This window comes from Sciurus carolinensis, chromosome 2 (assembly GCF_902686445.1).
Source record: "Sciurus carolinensis chromosome 2, mSciCar1.2, whole genome shotgun sequence".
Lineage (NCBI taxonomy): Eukaryota > Metazoa > Chordata > Mammalia > Rodentia > Sciuridae > Sciurus > Sciurus carolinensis.
The window spans coordinates 175,613,683-175,635,975 of record NC_062214.1 but is presented as its reverse complement, the minus strand read 5'-3'; the positions used below and the strand labels follow the sequence as shown (position 1 = coordinate 175,635,975).

The 22,293-nt window shown below is 37.7% G+C and overlaps 1 protein-coding gene across 2 annotated transcripts in view; it reads left to right on the top strand.

Annotated features, from left to right (window-relative positions):
• The first annotated feature begins 5,768 nt into the window (after positions 1 to 5,768).
• The window catches only part of Snw1 (SNW domain containing 1), a 34,531-nt gene continuing 18,006 nt past the window's right edge, over positions 5,769 to 22,293 (top strand). Inside the window, exons 1-3 of one of the 2 annotated variants that reach the window (XM_047539085.1) lie at positions 5,769 to 5,835; positions 9,377 to 9,530; positions 14,614 to 14,775. In XM_047539085.1, coding sequence (XP_047395041.1) covers positions 5,822 to 5,835; positions 9,377 to 9,530; positions 14,614 to 14,775 — 330 coding nt within the window. In that variant the 5' untranslated portion in view covers positions 5,769 to 5,821. Of the gene's footprint in view, positions 5,836 to 6,579; positions 7,074 to 9,376; positions 9,531 to 14,613; positions 14,776 to 22,293 lie in introns of those variants that run through there. The other variant, XM_047539084.1, reaches the window with a different exon arrangement.

Below are 22,293 nucleotides of genomic sequence, written 5' to 3'. Positions count from 1 at the left end.
CCCTGGATACAATCTTTTCTGTGTCTGTTTCACTCACATTCTGCTAGGTACACCCGAAGCCCCACTGTAGGCACTTACTGGGACAGTATGCAATGTTTGCTATGATCTCATGGGATTCTGTTGCAGCTTAGCTTGGCCTCCTCAGGACTGCTCCTCCTTGGCTCTCTGCTTGCCAGTTAAGAAATACACAGCACTTTTCAAACACCAGTTCACTATGCAGCCTCTGGATTAGCTACATTCAGGCTGCTTTTCTGATCTGCAGATTTTTCCATGCCAAATCTCTGTGTTATCCCTCCACTTTGCAGCTAACCAGCACCAGGGTCCCTGCCACAACTAGCTTGGCTCCAAAGTACTCTTTCTTGTTTTTTGCTCAATACTCCCAAATTTCTGAGACATGTTTGTGGTGTGTGTGTGTGTGTGTGTGTGTGTGTATTCCTAAGAGACTCTGACAGTCCAATATTAATTTCAGTGAATTCTCTCTTTAACCTGCCTCAGTGGGAAGCAGTACTCCTGCTGCTTGAATCCTGAGATCTGGAACAACTGGAAATACAGTCTTCCTCTAATCTGCCATCATGAATCTCCTCTTGAATTAATTTTTTTCATATGGCATGAAATACGGATCCAACTTCTTTCTTTTGCATAAGGATTTCCAATTTACCAGCACCATTTATTGAAAAGACTATTACAAGATAAAATCTTGGATGGTTTGGCACCTTTGTCAAAAATTAGTTCACCATAATCATGTTGGTTTATTTCTATTGATATATGTGTCTATCCTTATGTCAGAGCTACATTGTCTTGATTAGGATAGCTCTGTACTAGGTTTTGAAATTAGGAAATGTAAGTTCTCCAATTTTGCTCTTTTCTTTGAAAAGGTTTCTCATTTTATGTTTGAGCATTAGGGAATTCAGCTTTTGTGATTATGCTATTTCTACTTATTTTGCAAGTTTTTGTCTGTTCTGTTTCTTCTTCCTTTGTTGATGTTTTATTTTCTGTTTAAATCACTTTTACCTTACTTAGAAAAAGCAATGTAGAGCAGATTATTGTGTGTTCTAGGAGTAAGTTTTATTTAAAAATTAACTCTTAGTCAGGAGTGGTGTGCATGCCTGTAATCCCAGCAGCTAGGAAGGCTGAGGCAGAAGGATCACACGTTCAAACCCAGCCTCAGCAACTTAGCAAGACCCTGACCCTAAACAACTGAACAAGACCCTGTCTCGAAACAAAAATTTAAAAAAGGGCTGGGGATGTGGCTCAGTGGTAAAGCACCTCTGAGTAAAAAAAATAAAATAAAATAAAAATTAATATAAATTAACTCTTCCAAGAGATTTTTTTTAATGTGACTGGAATTTAACAAAATCAGTTAGCTGCACTATAAATTATTATACACAAACTGGATTTTTCTCTTTTTGGTACAAGAGATTGAATTCATGCCCTCATGAATGCTTAGGTGGACGCTGTATCAGAGCTACATCCCCAATCCATTTTATTTTATTTTATTTTATTTTATTTTATGACAGGGTCTCACTAAGTTGCTTAGGCTGGCCTCAAATTTGGAATCCTGCCTCAGCATCCAGAGTAGCCTGAATGTATGCCACTATACCCAGACACAAATTAGATTTAGCTTCAACTTTAAGAGAAGTTTTGAACATTTTTATAATGGATAGTTTATCTGGGTTACATGGTTTTAGTCACTAGGGTTCCTAGGACACCATTTAGTCAAAATTTAGTAAGAGTCTGTATAGTTTGCCTTGAATAAACTACTTCTATCATAGTTGTTGCATTGGGGACAAGGACTGGGAGGAAAAGACTTGTGGAGGAATGTGTAGAAATAAGGGACTATATGTGTCAACTTGGCTATTTGGTCACACATCATTCTAAATGTTTCTGTGGTAGGATTAATACTTAAATCAGTAGGCTTAGAGTAACTTATCTTCTCTAATATGGATGGTACTCATCTGATCTTTGGAGGCCTTACTAAGACTTTGCTCTTCTCTCTTAGATTTGTATTGTGAACAATTTCATATATATTTTTTCATATATATGTTCTTTCATGTATATATATATGTATATATATACACTAACATGTATGTGTATGTGTATGTTGTGTGTGTATATACGTAGAAGTTGAAACAATGATTCAGTAAACACCTATACAGCTCTGCCATTCAGTCTTAACAATTGTTAACATATTGCTATATTTGTGGTCTCTCTCATTCTCTCTTGCTCTCTGGCTGTAAACGCACACTTATTTTGTTGTGTTGAACTATTTCAAAGTAAGTTGCACACATTTCTTCCCCAAATTCTTTGGCATACATCTCCTAAAAATAAGGTTGTTCACTGGGCATGGTGGCATATGCCTGTAATCCCAGCGGCTTGGGAGGCTGAGGCAGGAGGATCACAAGTTCAAAGTCAGCCTTATCAACTTAGCAAGGCTCTAAGCAATTTAGTTAGACTCCGTTTCAAAATAATAATAATAAAGGGCTGGGATGTGGCTTAGTGGTTAAGCATCCCTGTGTTCAATCCCTGACAACAAAAAATATAAATAAAAATATAAAAGAACATTCTTCTACTTAAATATGATGTCATTTAATACTCTTAAAAAATTAACTAGAATTCTATAATGTAGTCTACTACCAGTCCACATTCAAATTTCCCCAAATATCCTGCAAAAAACTTTTATAGTTTTCCCCCAACTAGACCAGAATCCAATCAAGATTTGTTTATTGTATTTGATATGTCTCTCTTCAGTCTCTTTACATTTATTTTATAGACATTCTATGATATTAACATTTTAAAGAGTCTAGACCAGTAGTCTTAGAGAAAGTCACACTCTGGATTCTTGCTTCCTCATGCTGTCAGAAATGTTCCTTTATTGCCTGAATTTCTTATCCACTGGAAATTAAATCTGGCCTGATAATAAAATTGGGAAATTTTTAAAAAATGAGAAATTTCCTATTGGAGACACATAATGTCAGATTGTCCCACTATTAGTAATGTTAAAGTGAAGATATTAAGGAAGTTACATTTTTTCTTTTATAGTTACTAAGTAACCTTTGGGTCTGGCTTTTCCCCCCACCTTTGGAACTAGCCTTTTTAAGTATATTTTAATGAAAACCAATACTTTGGTGTTAAAGTGTTTTAAAGATCGGGAGAGCAGAAGAAAGTCATCTAAAAAGGAAGAACAGTGAGGTGCAGCAGCTCTGCTTTTTACCAGAGAGTGATAATAAAGCTTCACCAATAACTTAAACATAATGGCATCAGAATCCAAAGTACTGGTATTAAAATAAATTCAAACATATAGCATACAGGAGAAAAGAATGTGTCACATAGTTCTGAAACCATTAAAAACCCTTACATGGTTTGCTACATGCTGCTAATGTGGGGATTACATTTTTGTTCTGTCTTGATGTTCTATTTTAGAGCGGACATGTCATCAGATCCCATAGGCGAGAGCTAATGTGAACTCCCCTTTTTCCTTCTATAGTATGAATAAACTCTCCTTTCCCGTGGAAGTATTACATCAGACCTTGTTGAACTCACCACATGTGAGTTACTGAGCTCAACTACTGGACTTCAAAATACACATTAACTTGTGTTTGACCAAAATTTTGAGAGCTTAGGCCCTGGCAAGGCTGTACTCTGTCAGCCACTTGACATCTGTGGGCAGATATCAGGCTTCAGAAGGCCTTGGAATTCTGAGGCCTCACCTGCCAACACTGCGTCATCCTCTAGCATACAGGGACTTAACACATCATATTGTCCTGGGTCTTGCCAGTGGTAGTTAAGCTAGCTTCTCCCAAGTACTGATTATATAAAGCTATATCTTGAACTTTAATTAAATTTTACTTCACACAAAGGTCTGTGTGAACCTAATTGAAAAACTGGACTTGAATAATTTTGGAACTCAATATGTGCCTAATGTACCCCACTTAACTAGGATATTTACTAGTGAGCTTTTATGCTCCCCCATTTAGGCAGTGTGATTCTAAGAAAAACCTCAATTAACCATGTGATTCATAAAGTCATATTCTGATCAACTCATTTCCACCATACACAATAGAACATTCATTATAAAGTAACCCAGAAATAAAATTGAGTTCAATTGCTTCACTTCATAGATGCAAAACATGAAGCCCAAAAAGTTCAATAAATTTTAAGGTCAATTAAATTAAGGACAGAAAAATCATAATTATTTTTTGAATGTTTACTCTATGCTAGATATTGTTCTAAGCACTTTACATGATTGACCTGTTTAATCCTCCCAACAACTTTATGAGACACGTTATACTTATTTTACTTATTTTGTTTTGCCAGTGACAAAACTGGGAGACAAGTTAAGTGACTTATCAAGATCTACAGGTAACTCAAGAAAACTGACTCCAGAATCTGTGCTTAACTGATCCACCCTACTACCTAGCAAGTTATTCTATTTGTGGCTACATAGTCACAACTAAGTTAGGAATCAAGTTAGGTTCTATGTTCTCTGAGAATAAATTCCACCCTCTATAGGGAATTCTAGGAGTGGAAGGAACAGAGTGTTTCTTGCAACCCAGCACAGCACTGATTCTGGGGTTGCACTAGGCTCTCTATTATGAGCAAGTAGCTGTTAAATATCTGTCATGATGGGGGATGGATGAGTAAGGAAGATCCAGGATCCCAGAACACCAAACCCCTCTCCCACAAAACCAAACAAAGCACTAGGCCTTGAGGTATGATATCACATCATTTTTGCAAATTTGCTTTCTTAATTATGTTCTGCTTAAACTACTATTAAAGCAGGTTCCCATTCTCTTATACACCCCAAGGACAGCAAGGGATCATGACTGGTGCAAATGCCTCACATGATATGCCTCTGTGGAAAAAGAAAATAGATTGTAAGTGCTCTTCTCCCTCCCTTTCTTTCAATCTTACATCCCAGTTCTTGGTATGTCTTACTGATTTCCCAGGTTAATTATTTTAACCTTGTCCTTAGTGGCCTCTTTTGTCTCTCATTGCCATAGAAACGCAATCTGCCACAAGAGTTGTCTTTCTTGGTTGTTTCTTTGACCCAGGCCCTCTACTTAAACCCTCCTTCAGCTCCAAATCAGGTGATGAATTAAGTCTAAGCTCCTTGATCTTGGCTGCGGGACCTTCTCTAATTTGCTCCTTTTATTCTCTTTTTAGAAATAATATATTCCTGGAACAAAGGTTAAATCAGACTACTGTCAGCCAAAATAGTAACTCTAAGAACTAATGTATTTATATAGAATTTTTGAGAGAAGTAAAAAAAAAAAAAAAAAATACTTACCTATATTTACCTATATTACCCACATTTAAGTCTCACAATCAGTGCATTATAATAATGTATAATATACATAAACACACACACATACACACACACACAACAAACTCTCACAATATTCTACCGTTTTAAAAACCTGTCACCCTTTCACTTAACATCATTGTCCCCAGAAGGCTTTTACATTTGGAACTTTACTAATGGAGTGGAATGGAACTGTGCAGGGAATAAAATAAAGCGGCTTAAAAGGCATTTCCTCCAATTTCGTTTTTCTGCCTAAGGAACGCCATCTCAGGTCACAGTGTACGAATGACGGGGTTATATCATTTCCTAAATGCACTTGCTTCTGACTGAAGCGATTACCGTGATAAACCGCTTGGTCTGGTTAGGAGTACAGTGTGCTACTGTTCAAAGAACTACAAGTCCCACAAGGCCTTGCGGCCAGGGCGCCTGCGTACCGCGTGCTCTTTCCTTTCCGCTCCTCGTCGTCGGGAAAGGCCCGCCCCGCGGCGCTGTCGCTCGCCCTGGAAGAAGCGGAAGAAGATGGCGCTCACCAGGTGGGTTGTTGATTTGGGTCCTCGATACGGAAGGATCTGGGAGTAGCTACCTTTTTCTTTTCTTTGTCTACACGCCCCCGGGCGGTGACCAGGCCTGGGGCGCAGAACGACGTGGGCTGAGATCATGGCTACACCTTCCCGCTGGCCGCCGCTGCGACTAGGCCTCGCCGAAGCCGGGGTCTTTCCTGAGGGGCTTCCCGGGTGGAGTTCCCGTTCCTGTGACCGAGAGGCACGGCGTGGCCTCGCGCTGGAGTCTCACGTGTTCTTCGCTTAAGCTTCGCGGCGGGTTGGAGAGCGCTCCCGCATGCCCGCTGCTGGGGTGGGCGCGTAGGGCCCGTGGAGGGCAGCGTCTTAATTCCCTGGGAGGAGTGAAGCGCGCGGGAGGCGACTTCGCGGCTTTCGGGCAGTTTGCGATGATCTTTCTCCTGTTGCCAGAAACTGGAATTTGTGGGGGGAAAAAAAAGAGTGTGGGGGCGCTGGAGGCGGAACTGAACAGAGATTTTAAACTGACCTCAGTCGTGGCCGCTGTCTACTAATATGCACCTTTGCTGAGCACTTTAACTTTGGACCTTAGAATTTTTTCTGTGGATAGAACTACCTCAGATTATTTTGCTATTCTCGGTTGCCTTGGCAACCGAAGGTAAAGCGCTCCCGCCATTAATAAAATAGATGCTGTTAAGTGGGAGATTCCAAGAAGTTACATAACTCTTGCGACCTTGCTGCTCCATCTAAGTAGAAAAACTTTCCACGCGAACTCAACAGTAAACGTCTGTTGTCAAAGAGGGCGCAAGGAAAGTAATCTTTTTAGGACCTCAGCTTGAAGACCTGTAACGCACTTCATTCAGTCTCCTCTTATATTTCCTAACTGATGACAGCATGAATCCTAAAAACGTTTTAGTTGTAGAGAATTACTGTTAGGTACCTGCCCTATCCTAGGGGTCTTTTGTACAGAAGGAAATACAACTTTTCAGTGGCAGAGAAGATGGGGTACTGGTACAATCATAAGACAAAGAGTAACATAGTGCTTTTTTGTTTAGTACCAGCCTAAGTACAAAAAGAATTAGATGCAATGAGCTGTATGGACTGAAGAGTTTCCTTTAGTAAATGATATAGTCAACAAACATTTTAGTATCCTCTGTGTGCAAAGCATCGCAATAGATACTAGTAGGGTTATGAATGAAGAATTTTTGGAAAAGTGGAATTGGAAATGAACACCCAGGAACAATACCACAGATATGGTGGGTATTATGTGCTTAAAATTGCATTGGCAGATTGCAATCTCTAAATGGTCAGTTTGGGGGACTATGTTGCTTTCCATAGGTTCCATCTGGTGTTCATTGGTGTCTTTTGTAAAATCCTTTATATAAACCAGTAAAGGTAAGTTTTTGTTTTGTTTTGTTTTGTTTTTAAGTACCAGGATTTGTACCCCAGGGTACCACTGAGCTATATTGCCAGCCCTTAATTTAATTTTAATTTTATTTTATTTTGAGACAGGGTCTTGCTATGTTGTAGAGGTTTGGCCTTGAATTTGCAATCCTCCTGCCTCAGCTTCCCAAGTAGCTGGGATTATGGGCTGTCTGCTATCATACCTAGCTAAGTAAATGTTTGGGTTTTTGTGGTTGTTCTTTGAGCCAAGGTAGTACAGCCAGTGAGTCAAAAGCTGAGACTTGAAATTGGCATCTAATCTGTGGGATCTGGAGCTATCGCCAGATAGACAGTATCAAAATTGAATTGAATTAGAAGATACCCAGCTGGATACACTGAAGACCCTGCAGGAGAATTGATTGCTTAATGTGTAAGGGAACCATCCCACACATTTGATTTCCTAAATCTTACATATTGTTGATTGTTGAGTGAGATAGTAGGAGAAAATGGTTTTCCTAAATTATTACATTCCCTATCTTCATGGAGCTTACATTCTAGTAGGACAAACTATATATGAGTAAAATCAATAATGCCTTCAGTAATAAATGCTGGGAATAAGAAAGGATTAGATTGTGACTCAGTCTGGAGAAGTGGCTACTTTGGACAAGGTAGTGAGAAAACAGCTCTGAGGAGGTGTAATTGAGCAAGACTTTAATGCTAGGGTACTCAGGAATTGGATTGTTTTTTTTTTTGTTTTGTTTTGTCTTTTGTTTTTAACTAGGGTCAAGTTGCTGAGGCTTGCCTCAAACTTGCAATCCTCTGGCCTCAGGCTTCTGAGATTATAGTGCCCAGCAGGAGAAATTGTTCTTAATAAATAAATAGAATATTATCTAATGTAAAGAGCCTGAGACGGCTTCTCTGAGTAAAGGTGAGAAAGCTATAGTGACTTAAAGATGGTGAAGGCAAGGGATGGAGTGAATTCCCCTTGCAAACATTTAAAGTACTCCTACAGTGAGCTGGACAGTCCTGGACATTTAGGATAAACTTGCAGAAAGCATAATTCCTAACCTTAAATTGCTCACTGTCTAGTGAGAGAACAATAGGTAAATGAATAGATGATTACAGTTCAGTAAGTAGACGTTCTTGTAGTGTTGTGCTGAGGGTCTAAAGAGAGCATAGTGTGGGGGCAGCCAATGCAAATTGGGAAATCGTGGAACAAGCCAAACAAGTTGAACTTTATCTAGACACTCTGCCAACTAGTTCATGAATGTTCTCATTTAATGCTTAAAAGAATCTCATGTGGTAGATATTCTTCAGTGATCTCTCAATACAGGTGAGAAAACAGGTTCAGAGAGGAAAGTATTACCCAGGTTTTTAAGTGGCATAAGGTAGATTTTGAACTCTGAGCTCTTAGCCATTTTATTTATTACCTGACCTTCCCCAACTGGTAAACCCTCTGTTGAATGCTGTTGTAGGACTCTATTTTTTTAACACTTAATGTATTCATAATTATGGATTTGTGTGATTGTCTTTCTTCCTCATAAGACTCTAAGCTTTCTCAGTTTATACTCTCATTGCCTGTCTAGTATAGTGTTTGCATCCAAGCGATCAAGAAATATTTTGAGGTGGGTGGGAAGGAGGTAAGAATGGAGGAAAGAGGAAGTGTATAGAGGGAAAAGAGGGGTGGGAGGGGTGTGGTGGGGGGAAATAACGTAATGAATCAAACACTATTATCCTATGTAAAAGTATGACTACACAAATGGTATGCCTTTACTTCATGTACAAACAGAGAAACAGTATGTATCCCATTTGTGTACAATAAAAATAAATTTAAAAAAAAAGAAATATTTTGAATAACTGAATAAACTCTCCTACATATTTAGGTGTGCTTGCTAGCCAAGAATCACAAAGGAACTTGAATTATTCTTCCCTTCAGTGTTCATCTGCTGGAATCCTTTTTTCTTTTTTTTTTTTTTTTTTTTTTGCTTGTTTTGTTTCAACTTTGGATATCATTATGATAACATAATATTTTAAAGTTGTTAAGAACATGGGGCGGGAGTCTGCTCTTGATTCCTCAAAGGATAAAGCATCATAGAAGAAGTCACCTGAGAGCCAATTTGCAATAATCAAATGAAATGTATGAGTTTTTTAAAATTCTGACTCTTGTTTTCTATAGCTTTTTACCTGCACCTACTCAGCTGTCTCAAGACCAGCTTGAGGCTGAAGAAAAAGCAAGATCTCAGCGATCACGGCAGACCTCACTGGTCTCCTCCCGAAGAGAACCCCCACCATACGGATACCGAAAAGGCTGGATACCTCGGTTGTTAGAGGTAAAAATGGATGTTCTGTTTTGATATATTAAATTATGCTGGGATTTATTATTGTATGCTTGTAAAATAAATTTAAACCCTAGATCCTCTGATTATTAATGTCAGTGATAGAAATTCTAATTGTGAGCTCTTGAGACATCTGCTTCCTTCAGATTTATCATTTTCTTTTTGCTTATTGTCACTGGTTTGTGATTCCTAGAGAACTGCACCATTTTGTCTCTTCTAATGCCAGACTACTAAACATGTACGTAAAGAACTAACATACCCTTTATGAATCTAGGTAGCATGTGGACAATAATGATAAAATAAGAGGTAAAAATAAAGTGATTTTTATGTTTGCGTCTGCCCCCAACTTAAAAAAAATAACATGTAACCCTGAAGAGATAGTTTCCTCCAAAGAAGCTCCAGTAGCATTTCCTTTGCTGAGTTTTTTTTCCCTCATCTGTTTTCTTCAGTTTGAGAATGTTAATTAACACATGCCTGATATTCAGATTAGATAATGTTTGGGGAAAATGTGAGAGACAAAATTTTATGACTGATTAATAGGAAATAGAGGAGAAGGAAGAATCTAGAGTGATCCTTTTTTATATCTCCGCCTTGTTTCCAAAGAACAAACATCTCGACACCACCAATTCTCCTAATTACTCAGGATCCTATACATACATAAGTCAGTTCAGTTGCATATTTCTTTCCCTGATTGCAGGGAAACCTTCCCATGCTAGACCACTGTGTTAGTCAGCTTTTGGTTGCTGTGACCAAAATACCTGACCAGAGCAGCTTAGAGAAGGAAACGTTTATTTGGGCTAATGGTTATGGAGGTTTAGTCCATGGCTGGCCAACTCTTGTTTTGGACCTGAGGTGAGGCATAGCATCATGGCAGAAGGGCAAGGCTAAAGATAGCTGCTCACCTCATGGTGGCCCAGAAGCTGAGAGACAAGGGGAAGGGGCCACAGGGAAGATGAATCCAGGGCTCACCCCAGTGACCCATCTCCTCCAGCCCACAATTACCACCCAGTCAGTCCATTCAAACTGGGATGAACTGATTAGGTACAGCTTTCACAATTCAGTCATTTTACCTCTGAATATTCCTGCCTTAACATAGGAACTTTGTGGGGACATACCCAGACCATAACAACCACTTTACTTATCTCGAGAGAAAACAAACATTTGAGGTAAATATTTTCTTACAGAAGACTTACTCTGCTTTAATCAGTCTTTTTCTTCTCCCTCTCCCAACATTCATTCTGATTACTACAAATTTTCCATCACATCCCAAAGAATGTATGTGCCCTATTAAACTCTAAAATGGCTATACATTTTTGCACCCATTTATTTTCATTGTATCACTTTCTTATATTCTGTTCTTATGTAGTTAACTTTTAATTCACACATGGGAAGAGCTCTTGCCTTTTCATATGCCTCCAAGTGGTGATCATAGTATTTTTTTAATTGAAACTTTTGCTTAGAATCCTTTAAGAAGCCATCTGTATTCTTTCTCCCGGCACCACATGTTTGTCATTCCCCTGCCTGTCAGACTCTACAGAGCCTACAGGATGAACCCCCAGATAGATTGCCCTTATATATTTTGGGGATTTTTTTCCTCAGCTCTCCTGTGGTCTTTATGAATTCCTGTGTGTAAAGACCAGCCTTACTATATTGAGGGGTTTTTGTTGTTGCTTTTGTTCTCTCTGGGACTATAATTTGTGAGAAACAGCAAAATGAAAGATCACTGGGGTGGCTATAATGCCCTTTTTACCTGGAGCAAAAGGTAGTGATTGGCATTAGTTAATTGAAGAATTCAGTTTCTCTTGAAATTATATCTTTTTTTAGCTTCTCAGTAGATTACAGAATGGGGGTGGCAGGCCTCATTTTACATACAATGGAATCTCATCTTTGCATATCAGCTTTATGACATTTGGCTGCTTTTTAAACTCTTAATTAATTATCAAAGGTTTCATGTATCTTGGTGGAACAGAACTGTTTATTTGAAAATCAAACTAAAATGGCCAGCTAATCTGGAAATGCCATGGATGCTTTGAGGGGAGCAAATGTACTGTGGAAGAAGGCATTTTGTTCTAGTCTTCAGAGTAAAAGCTATGATTTTCTGGCAAGCTTAATGACCACATAATGCTACATCTACAGTTCTGAAGTGCTTATTATAGTTGAAGAACTCTAGCAAATCTGAGCATGTGTCAGATTGATGGTCTGGGTACAGGAAGCACTTTTCTTAGGAATGCTTTAACTGTTTCTGCCTAATTTACAAGAAAATTTCTCTATTCTGTTCATTTTCATATATTTCAAATCTCTCAGCAAATAAGCCTAGTGTATCTAGGGACTCATATATGCTAGGTCTATCAGAATATTGCTTGAAGAAGTCTTGTAAAAGTGGATTTCTTAATAATTTTTTCATCAGACCCCTCTAAATGATGTATGTTTTTCTTATCATTCTTAGTAGTGCAAATTGAGTATTCTTATCTGAAATCCTTGGGACCAGAAGTTTTTCAGGTTTCAGAGTATTTTTCTAGACTTTACTGGTTTAGCACCTCTAATCTTGATCATGAGAAGTTTAAAATCTGAAACTTTGGAAGTCTATTTCAACCCTCAAAACATTTTGATTTGGGGGCTGGGGCTGTAGTTCAGTGGCAGAGTACTTACCTGGCATGTGGATACTGGATTTGATCCTTGGCACCACATAAAAATAAACAAATAAAATAAATGTATTCTGTCCGTGTACAACTACAAAAAAATTTAAAAAAAAAAGTTTTGATTTTCAAATTGGGGTTTCTTGACCTATCTTAGTTTGACTTTTTTTTTTTTTTTAATTCTGTTTAGTTATACATGACAGTAGAATGCATTTTGACACATCATACATAAATGGAGTATAATTTCTCATTCTTCTGGTTGTACACGATGTAGAATCATATTGGTTGTGTAGTCATACATGCACATAGGATAATAATGTCAGATTCATTCTACTATCCTTCCTAACCCCTTACTGCTCCTCTCCCTTCATTCCCCTCTACCTAATCCAGGTAGAGGAGAATTTTCTTTCCTAGCATGACCCCGCCTTACTGTGAATTGAAATCAAATATCAGAGAAAACATTCTGCCTTTGGTTCTTTGGGATTGGTTTTTTTCACTTAGCATGATAGTCTCCAGCTCCACCCATTTACCAGCAAATGCCATAATTTCATTCTTCTTTAAGGCCGAGTAATATTCCATAGTGTGTGTGTGTGTGTGTGTCACATTTTATCCATTCCTCTGTTGAAGGATACCTAGGTTGGTTCCATAGCTTAGCTATTGTGAATTGAGCTACTCTAAACATTTATGTGGCTGCCACACTGTAGTATGCTGATTTTAAGTCCTTTTGGTATAAACCGAGGAGTGGGATAGCTGGGTCAAATGGTGGTTCCAAATTTTTTGAGGCGCTCCATCCCACTTTCCATGATGGTTGCACCAATTTGCATTCCCACCAACACTGTATGAGTGTACCTTCTTCCCCACATCCTCGCCAACATTTATTGTGTGTATTTTTTGATAATTGTCATTCTGATTAGAGTGAGATGAAAACTTAGAGTAGTTTTGATTTGCATTTCTCTAATTGTTAGAGATGTTGAGTATTTTTTTCATATATTTGTTGATCAGTTGTATTTCTTCTGTGAAGTGCCTAAGTGCCTATTCAGTTCCTTAGCCCATTTATAGATTGGGTTGTTTTTTTTTTTTTTTTTTTTTTTTTTGTAGACGGACAGCATGTCTTTATTTGTTTATTTTTTTGTGATGCTGAGGATTGAACCCAGTGCCTCACATAGCAAGGCAAGTGTTCTGCCACTGAGCTACAGCTACAGCCCAGCCCATCCCCACCCAGCCCTTTTTTTAATTTTGAGACAGTGTCTTGCTAAGTTGTCTAGGGCCACAGCCTCCCAAGCTACTGGGATTACAAACATGTGCCGCTATGCCTGGCCCTTTTTTTTTTTTTTGTCAGTGTTAAACATCATTGCCAACACTGTTTAGCTTGTACTTTAGAAGTGTGAGCCCAGTGTAGTAGCATGCACCTGTTGTCCCAGCAGAGGCAGGAGGATCACTTGAATCCAGGAGTTTGAGATCAGCCTGGGCAACTTTGATTCCATCTCTTCTCCCCACTTTATCCCCCAATAGTAATACGCATATACCTCGTGTGCATGTGTGTATTTCCTGCACACACTCACACATGTATGTTTTCCAAGTTGGAAACATAGCCCAGTGTAAGAATGCTTAGTATGCTTAAAGCCCCAGGTTTCATCCCCAGCTTTACAAAAAGAAAGAAATGTGGTAACTCATTTCTAGCTTCTTCCTATCTTACTTGCTTCTCATATAATAGTGAGTAAATGATGTGTTTTTATTTTTTTAGTACCCAGGATTAAACCCAGGATCTTGCTGTGCCAGACAAGTGTTCTACTTCTAAGTTACTTTCCCAGCCCAATGATATTATTTTAATAAAATTAATTCCAAGAAAAATTCTTTATAGTTCTGCCCCTAAGTACAGTTTTACCTCTTACCCTGCATGTGTGTGTGCGTGCACATGCACGCATACATGCATTTTCTTATTTTCTGTCACATGTATCATCCACATTGTTTGCCTTGAGCTGGAAGCACCTTCATGATATGGTGTTCTACCTGTGCAACCTGTGTGTCAGTTACTCTGTCCTCAGTACACTATTAGCCTCACTGGACTTTTGTTTCCCAGAACAAGCCAAGCTCATTCTTGCAGCAGGGCCTTCACATTTACTGGTTGCTTTGCCTAGAAAATGCTTGCCTCAGATCTTCCCATAACTGCTTTATCATCATTCAGGCTTTAGCTTACACATTATTCCTGTTGCTTCTTAACAAAGGCTTTAGCAAGCACCCTATCAGAGTAGCGCCTGGTTCCAGGATCTGTATTACCCTTGTGTCACTCATCATGAACCAGAATATATTTTTTATATCTTTGCTCACTGGATTGTAGGCTCTACAATGCTAAGGACTCAATGATTATTTGTTGAATTAATGAATTTATCTTGAACCTCTAATTATTATTTAATCTTCCTCTTATTTATTTTAATATTCAGGATTTTGGAGATGGAGGTGCCTTTCCAGAGATCCATGTGGCCCAATATCCACTGGATATGGGACGAAAGAAAAAAATGTCAAATGCACTGGCCATTCAGGTGGATCCTGAAGGAAAAATTAAGTATGATGCAATTGCTCGACAAGGACAGTCAAAAGACAAGGTAATCTCTCACTGGGTGGTCTTTTAGTTTTTTTGTTTTCTCATTGACAAATATTTTTGTGACTTTTTTGTTTTTGTTCTTGTGTTGTAATAATAGTAGCAGTGAAGTTAGAGACACAGCTAAAATGGTGGAGCTCTTGCCTACCATGCACAAAGCCCTGGGTTCAATTCCCAGCACCAAAAACCAGAAAAGTAGCAATGAAGTATACTTAGGTTAGCTTTGGTGTTGTATCCAACAGTGACTTGTCCTTCCAAATTTTCCACAAATTGTTGATAGCTTGGGGAAGGGAATTGAACCCAAGGATATTCTTAACCACTGAACTGCATCCTCAGCCCTCTTTATTTTGAGACAAGGTGTCACTAAGCTGCCAGGGCTGACCTTGAACTTGAGATCATCCTGCCTCAGCCTCAGTAACTGGGATTAAAGGTATATGCCACCATGCCTGGCTTGGTGATGACTTTTTTTTTTTTTTTTTTTTTTCAGGTTGAAATTGGGCAATTGCAAAGAAAGGGCAGAGGAGAAAGGGAGTTGTTTGGTAGGCATGAAATTTAATGCAAATAATAAAGGAACTGAATTGAATGGAGCTAATAAATGGGAAGGAAGTAAAGGAGTTGGCTTTAAAATACTGCGGTTAGAAGAACAGTTACAATAGGATGACTGTGTAACAGACTAGAGAGGAGACTTGCTGAATTAGTGATGATGGAAATGGTGGAGTTTTAGGTGGCAACTAGATCCAAGGTTTGAAGATGGATGTGGGCTGGAAGAAGTCATTTGAGATTAAGGGCTTGAAGTTTGAAGTCACTGGGTAAGTGGGAAGGTGCAGTGTGAATTAGGTGGTAAAGACTAAGGAAGAGCAAGGGAGGAAATGGTGATGACTTTTATATTTATGGTTTTTACTTAATTTTATATTTCAAATACAAGTATTCTATAGTTCTGACATTCTAATTTTTTTAAAGTCTACAATTCTAAAACCCCAATAAAGTCAACTTTTCTTTTTCAACTTTTGTTTTTTGCAGTGCTGAGGATTATACACAGTGTTTCAATTCCCTCCATATGCTCATAGAATACATGTATAAATGCTTATTCTATTTTATTTATTTTATTTAAATTTTTGCATGTGTGGTGCTGGTTATTCATCCAAGGGCTTTGTTCATGCTCTACCACTGAGCTATACCCCAGGTCTTATTTAATAGTTCATTTGGATATAATAAACACTAACTTCTTTTGCCCTAGATTAAGTACTGAGCTAGCATTTGGATCCAGATTTAGGATGGCCCTGCTTACAAAGTAATCCAAAGACCAAAAATAAATTTTGCTTAAAATAATCTTTTTACAAAGCAGTTATGCTCAGAGCCAAGGAATTATTTTTGAGAAGACCTAGTTTGGTTTTTCCCCCCTTGTAAATAAATACTTGAGATAGAAGTAAAACATTTCTTTAGAATTGATGATGTTGGGGGAAAAAAAATACCTGAGAGCTTTCAGAACCTATCCTTTGCCCATCCCCCTCCCCCCCTCTTTCTCTTTCTCCCTCTCTCCCCCTCTCTCCCTCTCTCTCTCCCTCTCTCTCTCTCTCTCTCTCTCTCTCTCTCTCTCTCTCTCTCTCGCAGACTTTTTCACTTTGCCATCTAAAATAGCCCTGCGGTCATCCTTAGTCCTGCATCAGGACTTTTGAGCTTTTGGAAAAAGGCAGACATTCAAATTCATATCTCCAGCCCTGCTCCTTTCGTGCTTCCACCACGTTGTATGTAACTCCTTCTCTCCGTTCTGTCTTGTCCTGAACAAGTGGCTCACATCTATTTCAGTATAAAGACAGAAGAAAACTGGCAACTTTATTCTGCACTTACCTTTTTCTTTTTGTTTCCATAAGAAATACCTTTTCTCTGAGCCTCATCTTTTTATTTTAAATTTCCTAGAACTTATATTTCAAAAATTATAAGAAATGGTTGAAATTGATTATAATCACAGAACTTAGTATCTGAGCCTCATCTTGCCATGTGTATTCTGGTTCACAGTCCCTTCTCTTTCCCTCTGAATTTCACATATTAGTTATTCTTCTCAACTGTCTTTAAGTTCTAATGTTTCCTTCCTGTTACATTCGAATGTGCCTGCTTTTCTTATCTTTTGAAAGATAAACTTCCTTGACTATCCTCAAAGCTCCCTCTAAGTTACCACTTAATTTCCACTTAATTTTCTTTAACTTTTCTCAAGATTCTCTAAAGAACTTGGTTTCACCCTACTTCACCTCCCTTTAACTCTGTAATTCACTATAGTATGGCTTCACCTCAACCTATTTGTGGAGGTAGCTTTCTGAAAAAGTCAAAGGTCTCTAACACTTTTTCACAATGTATTCTCCTTAACTAATATAGTTTATTTCCTCTAGGTTCTGTTGTCACTCATAGGTTGATAACTGTTCAATCTGTGTCTCCAGCCCAATTTTCTTTGCTAAACTCTTTTTTCTTATTGTCTCTAAGGACAGGTATAGAAAGGTTTCCCTAAAATGCTTAATCAAATCCAAATCTAGGGCTGGGGAGATAGCTCAGTCGGTAGAGTGCTCCCTGGGTTCGATCCCCAGCACCACAAAAAAAAAAAAAAAAAAAAATCCAAACCTAATGCATAGCTTGTCTCTTAATCTACCTGCTATATTCTCTAATTCAGTGAATGGTTGTGATATCTCTCTAATTGCCTATACCAAAGACTCAGAGAGTCCTGTTTCCCCTTATTTTATGGATTTTTAAAATGTTACACAAGTAATATATTCTCATGGTAAGATACCAGTGGTATACAGTCCTGCCTGGTTTTCTTTTCTTTTACCTGCCAGAGATAACTAATGTTACTACAATGATATATATCTTACCAGACTTCTATTGTGGATTTAGATACTGACATATATATTTTCTCACTTTATATATGCATATCCATTTATAGATTTTTTTATATGAATGGAATTTTAATGCACCTTCCTTTGACTTTTATTTTTTAATGTTTTGAAAATTTTTGTTAGGATACATAGGGTTGTGTCTTCAAAAAACATCTATGTAGACTTCTATGTGTGGTAATACCCTAATTTTTAAAGCATTGGTAGTTTTAATTATTTTTGCTATTGCAAACAGCACTTTATTTAAGATAAGATACAAACCTCTTTTTGCACATTAGTGTCTATGTAAAATAAATTCTTAGATGTGGACTTAACTGATCTGAAGGATATTCCAATTTCAGATGTGATACACACTGCCCGTGTGTTATTCCTTTGCTTAGCAATCATTCTAGTTTTTAGTTTTCTTTAGACCCTCCATCTATTTAGGAGCCATGCTCTGTCTAATTTCCTTAATACTTCTCAGGTATATTCCCTCTCTACTACTTATTTCAGGCTATTATTGTTTCTTGCTTAACTTAGCCACAGCAAAGGCTGAGCCCATCTATTTGCCATTTGTCTTGCCTGCTAGAAAAAAAGATACATCGTGTCTGTCATTCTCTTTCCTCTGCATATATGCATAGAAGCGTGCATGCTTACAGTCTTTTCTTGGCTTCTGTGGTCTCCTGGATAAAGGCCAACCTCCTTATGGTCTATTTGCCCCCTTGCTTACCTTCCTAGTCTAACCTCAATTCTCAGGACCAGAATACTGAAATAAAAAATAAACGGTTCAGTTTTAACCATTCTATTTATTTTCAGCATAAAATAATCATTATAGTGATTGTAAAGAAGAAAAATTTTCATGCATTCTCAAAATATCTTCCATGAAGAACTACTTTTAGTTCCCATAATACAGCACAGTCTCTCTTATCTTGAGAACTTTTGTGGACTTCCTTCTCATGCCTGGAGTGCTCTACCCCTAAGTTCTGTTGCTTTGAGATCTCAGCTTATTCTTTACTATTCCAGGATATTCTCCCTGATCTTCCTAACTACATTGGCTTTCTCCTCTCTAGTCCCAGTGTTTTTCATAGCAGTTTAACACATCATTTGACAATGAACTGTGTTGGATTGGCTCTTTCATCTTTTCCTCTTCGGGCACTTTAGTGCCTGAAAGCTTGACACAAGCATTTACTAGTGTTCCTTGGGTGAATAATAGCAGTATTCATTGTGTAACAGAAAACCACTTCTTGCTGGGTGTGGTGGTGCATACCTGTAATCTCAGAAACTTGGGAGGCTGAGGCAGGAGGATTGCAAGTTCAAGGGCAGCCTCCCCAATTTAGTGAAACTCTAAGCAATTTAGCAAGGCCCTGTCTCAAAAAATAAAAGGACTGGAGGTGTAGCTCAGTGGTAAAGCTGGGTTCTATCCCTGGTATTTAAAAAAAAAAAAAAAAAAAAAAAAAACTGCATCTGAAATCATTGAAGAAGCCTAATCTACCCCTGCAAAAGGAAAATGAGATGCCTGCACATGAAGGATTTATACTGGAAGCCTTCACTGGACTCTAGCTGCATTTGTTTTGGTACATCTCTCCCTCTGGGTTAGTCACTTCACTGGTATATGCTACCTCTACTCTTACCAGTTAGGAAAAAGCAACATTTTAGGGCAATAAATTGGCATTGGCAGATTATAATATTTCGAATTAAAGAATTTTGTCTGGTTTATAGGAAATCTCTGAAAATATTTTTATTTATGTAACAACCATTTATATTGATAGTTATTTTATATCAAAAATAGAGTAGACCATTAAAACTGAACCATTTATTTTTGGATTTCAGTACTTTAACCCAGTAAGGTCTCTAAAGCTTTGTTCCTTTGTACAGTGCCATTATTTATATGCATACATGCTTCTCTATAATGTAGCCACTAGCACTGAACCCAAACTGGTAGTTTAGAGAGAAGTACCACTCTCAAGTTTGCACTGCTTTTTTCCTTTTTTTTTTTTTTTTCTTTTTTCTTTTTTCTTTTTTGCTAAAAGTGGATGGATTAATGCATGAAATTTTGGAATGCATTTAATAATTCAAATTTAAATACACATTACATGCCATTGGCATTTTGAGGGTGACATTACTTGATTATTTCTTACTGTCTTGAGCTTTGTACAATGTTTAACATGACTGATTCTACCTATTAAATACCAGTAGTGTCCCTCTCTACCACCATTGTCTTAACCAGAAACACCTTGTACATTTATCAAGGCTACAGGAGGGGAGCTGGAGGTGACAGCAAAACCGTGTTTGAAAATCATTGATTTACACATGAATGGTGTGAATCTACATTGTGTACAATCATAGAAATGAAAAGTTGTACCCCATTTGTGTACAATGAATCAAAATGCAGTCTGTAAAAATAAAAAAGATTTTAATTAAAAAAAAATCATTGATTTACTATTTTTTAAAAAATGGGAATCGACTACTTGCTGTACTAAATGGAATTTTAAAAATTCTTCATAAGGAGACTTATGCAGAATTCTCAACAAAAGATGAAAACAGTTTTGGGGATTTTTAAATTTGTATTGTAGTGCAAAGATTTCTAACTTATCTCAGAGGGATCTGATAACAGTATTCTTACTGAAATATTAATAGAAAGCAGGAATGGAAATGCTAGCTAGCCAGGCACAGTAGTGCATGCCTCTAATTGGCACAAGGATTGCAAGACAAGGTCAGCCTCGGTGACTTAATGAGATCCTCGGCAACTTAGCAAAACTCTGTCTCAAAATTAAAATTAAAAAATAAAAGACTAGGGGCTAGGGCTAGGGCTCAGGGGCAAAGCACTTGCCTAGCACATGTGAGGCACTGGGTTCGATCCTTAGCACCACATAAAAATGAAATAAAGGCATTCCGTCCATATACAATTACAAAAAATTAAAAATAAATAAATAAAAGACTAGGGATGTAGTTCACCGGTAAAGCACCCCTGGATTCAATTCCCAGTGCCCCTCCCCCCAAAAGGGAAATTCAAGCAATAGTTATTAAGAGGTAAGGAGAATGAGTCAGGATTCCAAGAGGTAATATTTAGAGCCAGTCTTAAGGCCATTGCTCTCTGTACATGTAAAGTAAGTACTTGTGTTTATGACTTATCAGTAATATAAAATTATGTAGAAGAAACTTTCTTGAAATAATCTTGGTAGAACTAACTGCTTCTCTTCTTTTCAATTATGAACTTCAGTGATAAATCTTGAAATAAAGACCCTCGTATGTTTTTATTTCTGAAATAATTTCATAGAAAATGATATACACATGATATTACCTAAAAGAGCACCCTTTAATTACATCCTAAAAAAATTCCTTAACAACTTTAAACTATGATAAATGTGGTGTTATTAATATTTTAAATGATTACACAAAGTAAGCCTAAAGATAGTGTTTTTTTTTACCTTATATTGTGAGTACGTTGACAGACTTATCCTTCCATTTAGTCCAGTTCTTTCCAATTTCATTAATAAGAAATTATCTATTTTACAGATGAGTTACTGCTTTATCTTGTTCACAAAGCTCATTTATGCTTCTACCTTCAAGGATATATTATAGTTTTCAGATAACCCTATCGAGCCCTGTTACCTCCTGGGATGTACTGAGTCTTCAGCACATTTGGTTCTCAGGCTATAAAATTTGGGGGTTTTATACTTAATTACTGTGGAGGAATCTTGCTCTTCAAATGTCCTTTACTCTGCCTAGTGAGATGGTAGAGTCTTACTGATGCTCATTTAAAGGGTTATTAACTTTAGAATACCCAAATAAGAAACAGGAAATGGCTCTTGTATGCTAAATTAGTATTGAGACTTTATGTTGAACATACATGACTACCAAGGAGCTGTTTACTTAAGAATCTTCCTAAAATGATTGCTCTGTGAAAGTGATTAACTCTTCATAGTCTAGGTATTATCTTCTATGGTGTCGTTGTTTAATTTTCAATTTGTGTGATGTGGATTTTTCCTTCCTGAGAAAAAGACATTTGATATGTTTTAGAAGCTATGTGATCTTAGTATAGTGAGCCTAATTTCTCATTAAAGTGGGCTTTAGGGCTGGGGAGATAGCTCAGTCGGTAGAGTGCTTACTTTGCAAGCACAAGGTCCTGGGTTCAATCCCCAGCACCCAAAAAAAAAAAAAAAAAAAAAAACACTTAAAGTGGGCTTTAGGGTTCCTTCCAAAACAAACCTTCTTAAAGGATGGTAACACTAATAGCTCACATGTCAATAGGACACCTTGTGCTAAATTTGTACTTTCTTACCTGGTCCATCTTCTCATTGCTTAGAGAAACAAGCTAGAGATTTCAGTTTATAGCTATGAGGTAGTTTTTCCTGAGAAAGCAATAACTTATATAGAAAGTTCTTAGCTAAACACAGTGGTATGCACCTGTAGTCCCAGCTACTCTAGAGGCTGAGGCAGAATGGTTCCTTGAGCCCAGGAGTTCAGGGCCAGCCTGGGCTGTCTAGCAAGATCCCATTTCTTTAAAAAAAGAAGAAGAAAGATTGGTTCTATAGGACCTAAAATATAGTACCTGTAGCATGTAATAAAACTTCTCCGAATTATTTAATTTGTACAAAAAATTAACTGAATAACTCCTATGTACCAAGCATTGTTATTGGCACCAGAGATACTTCAATGAATAT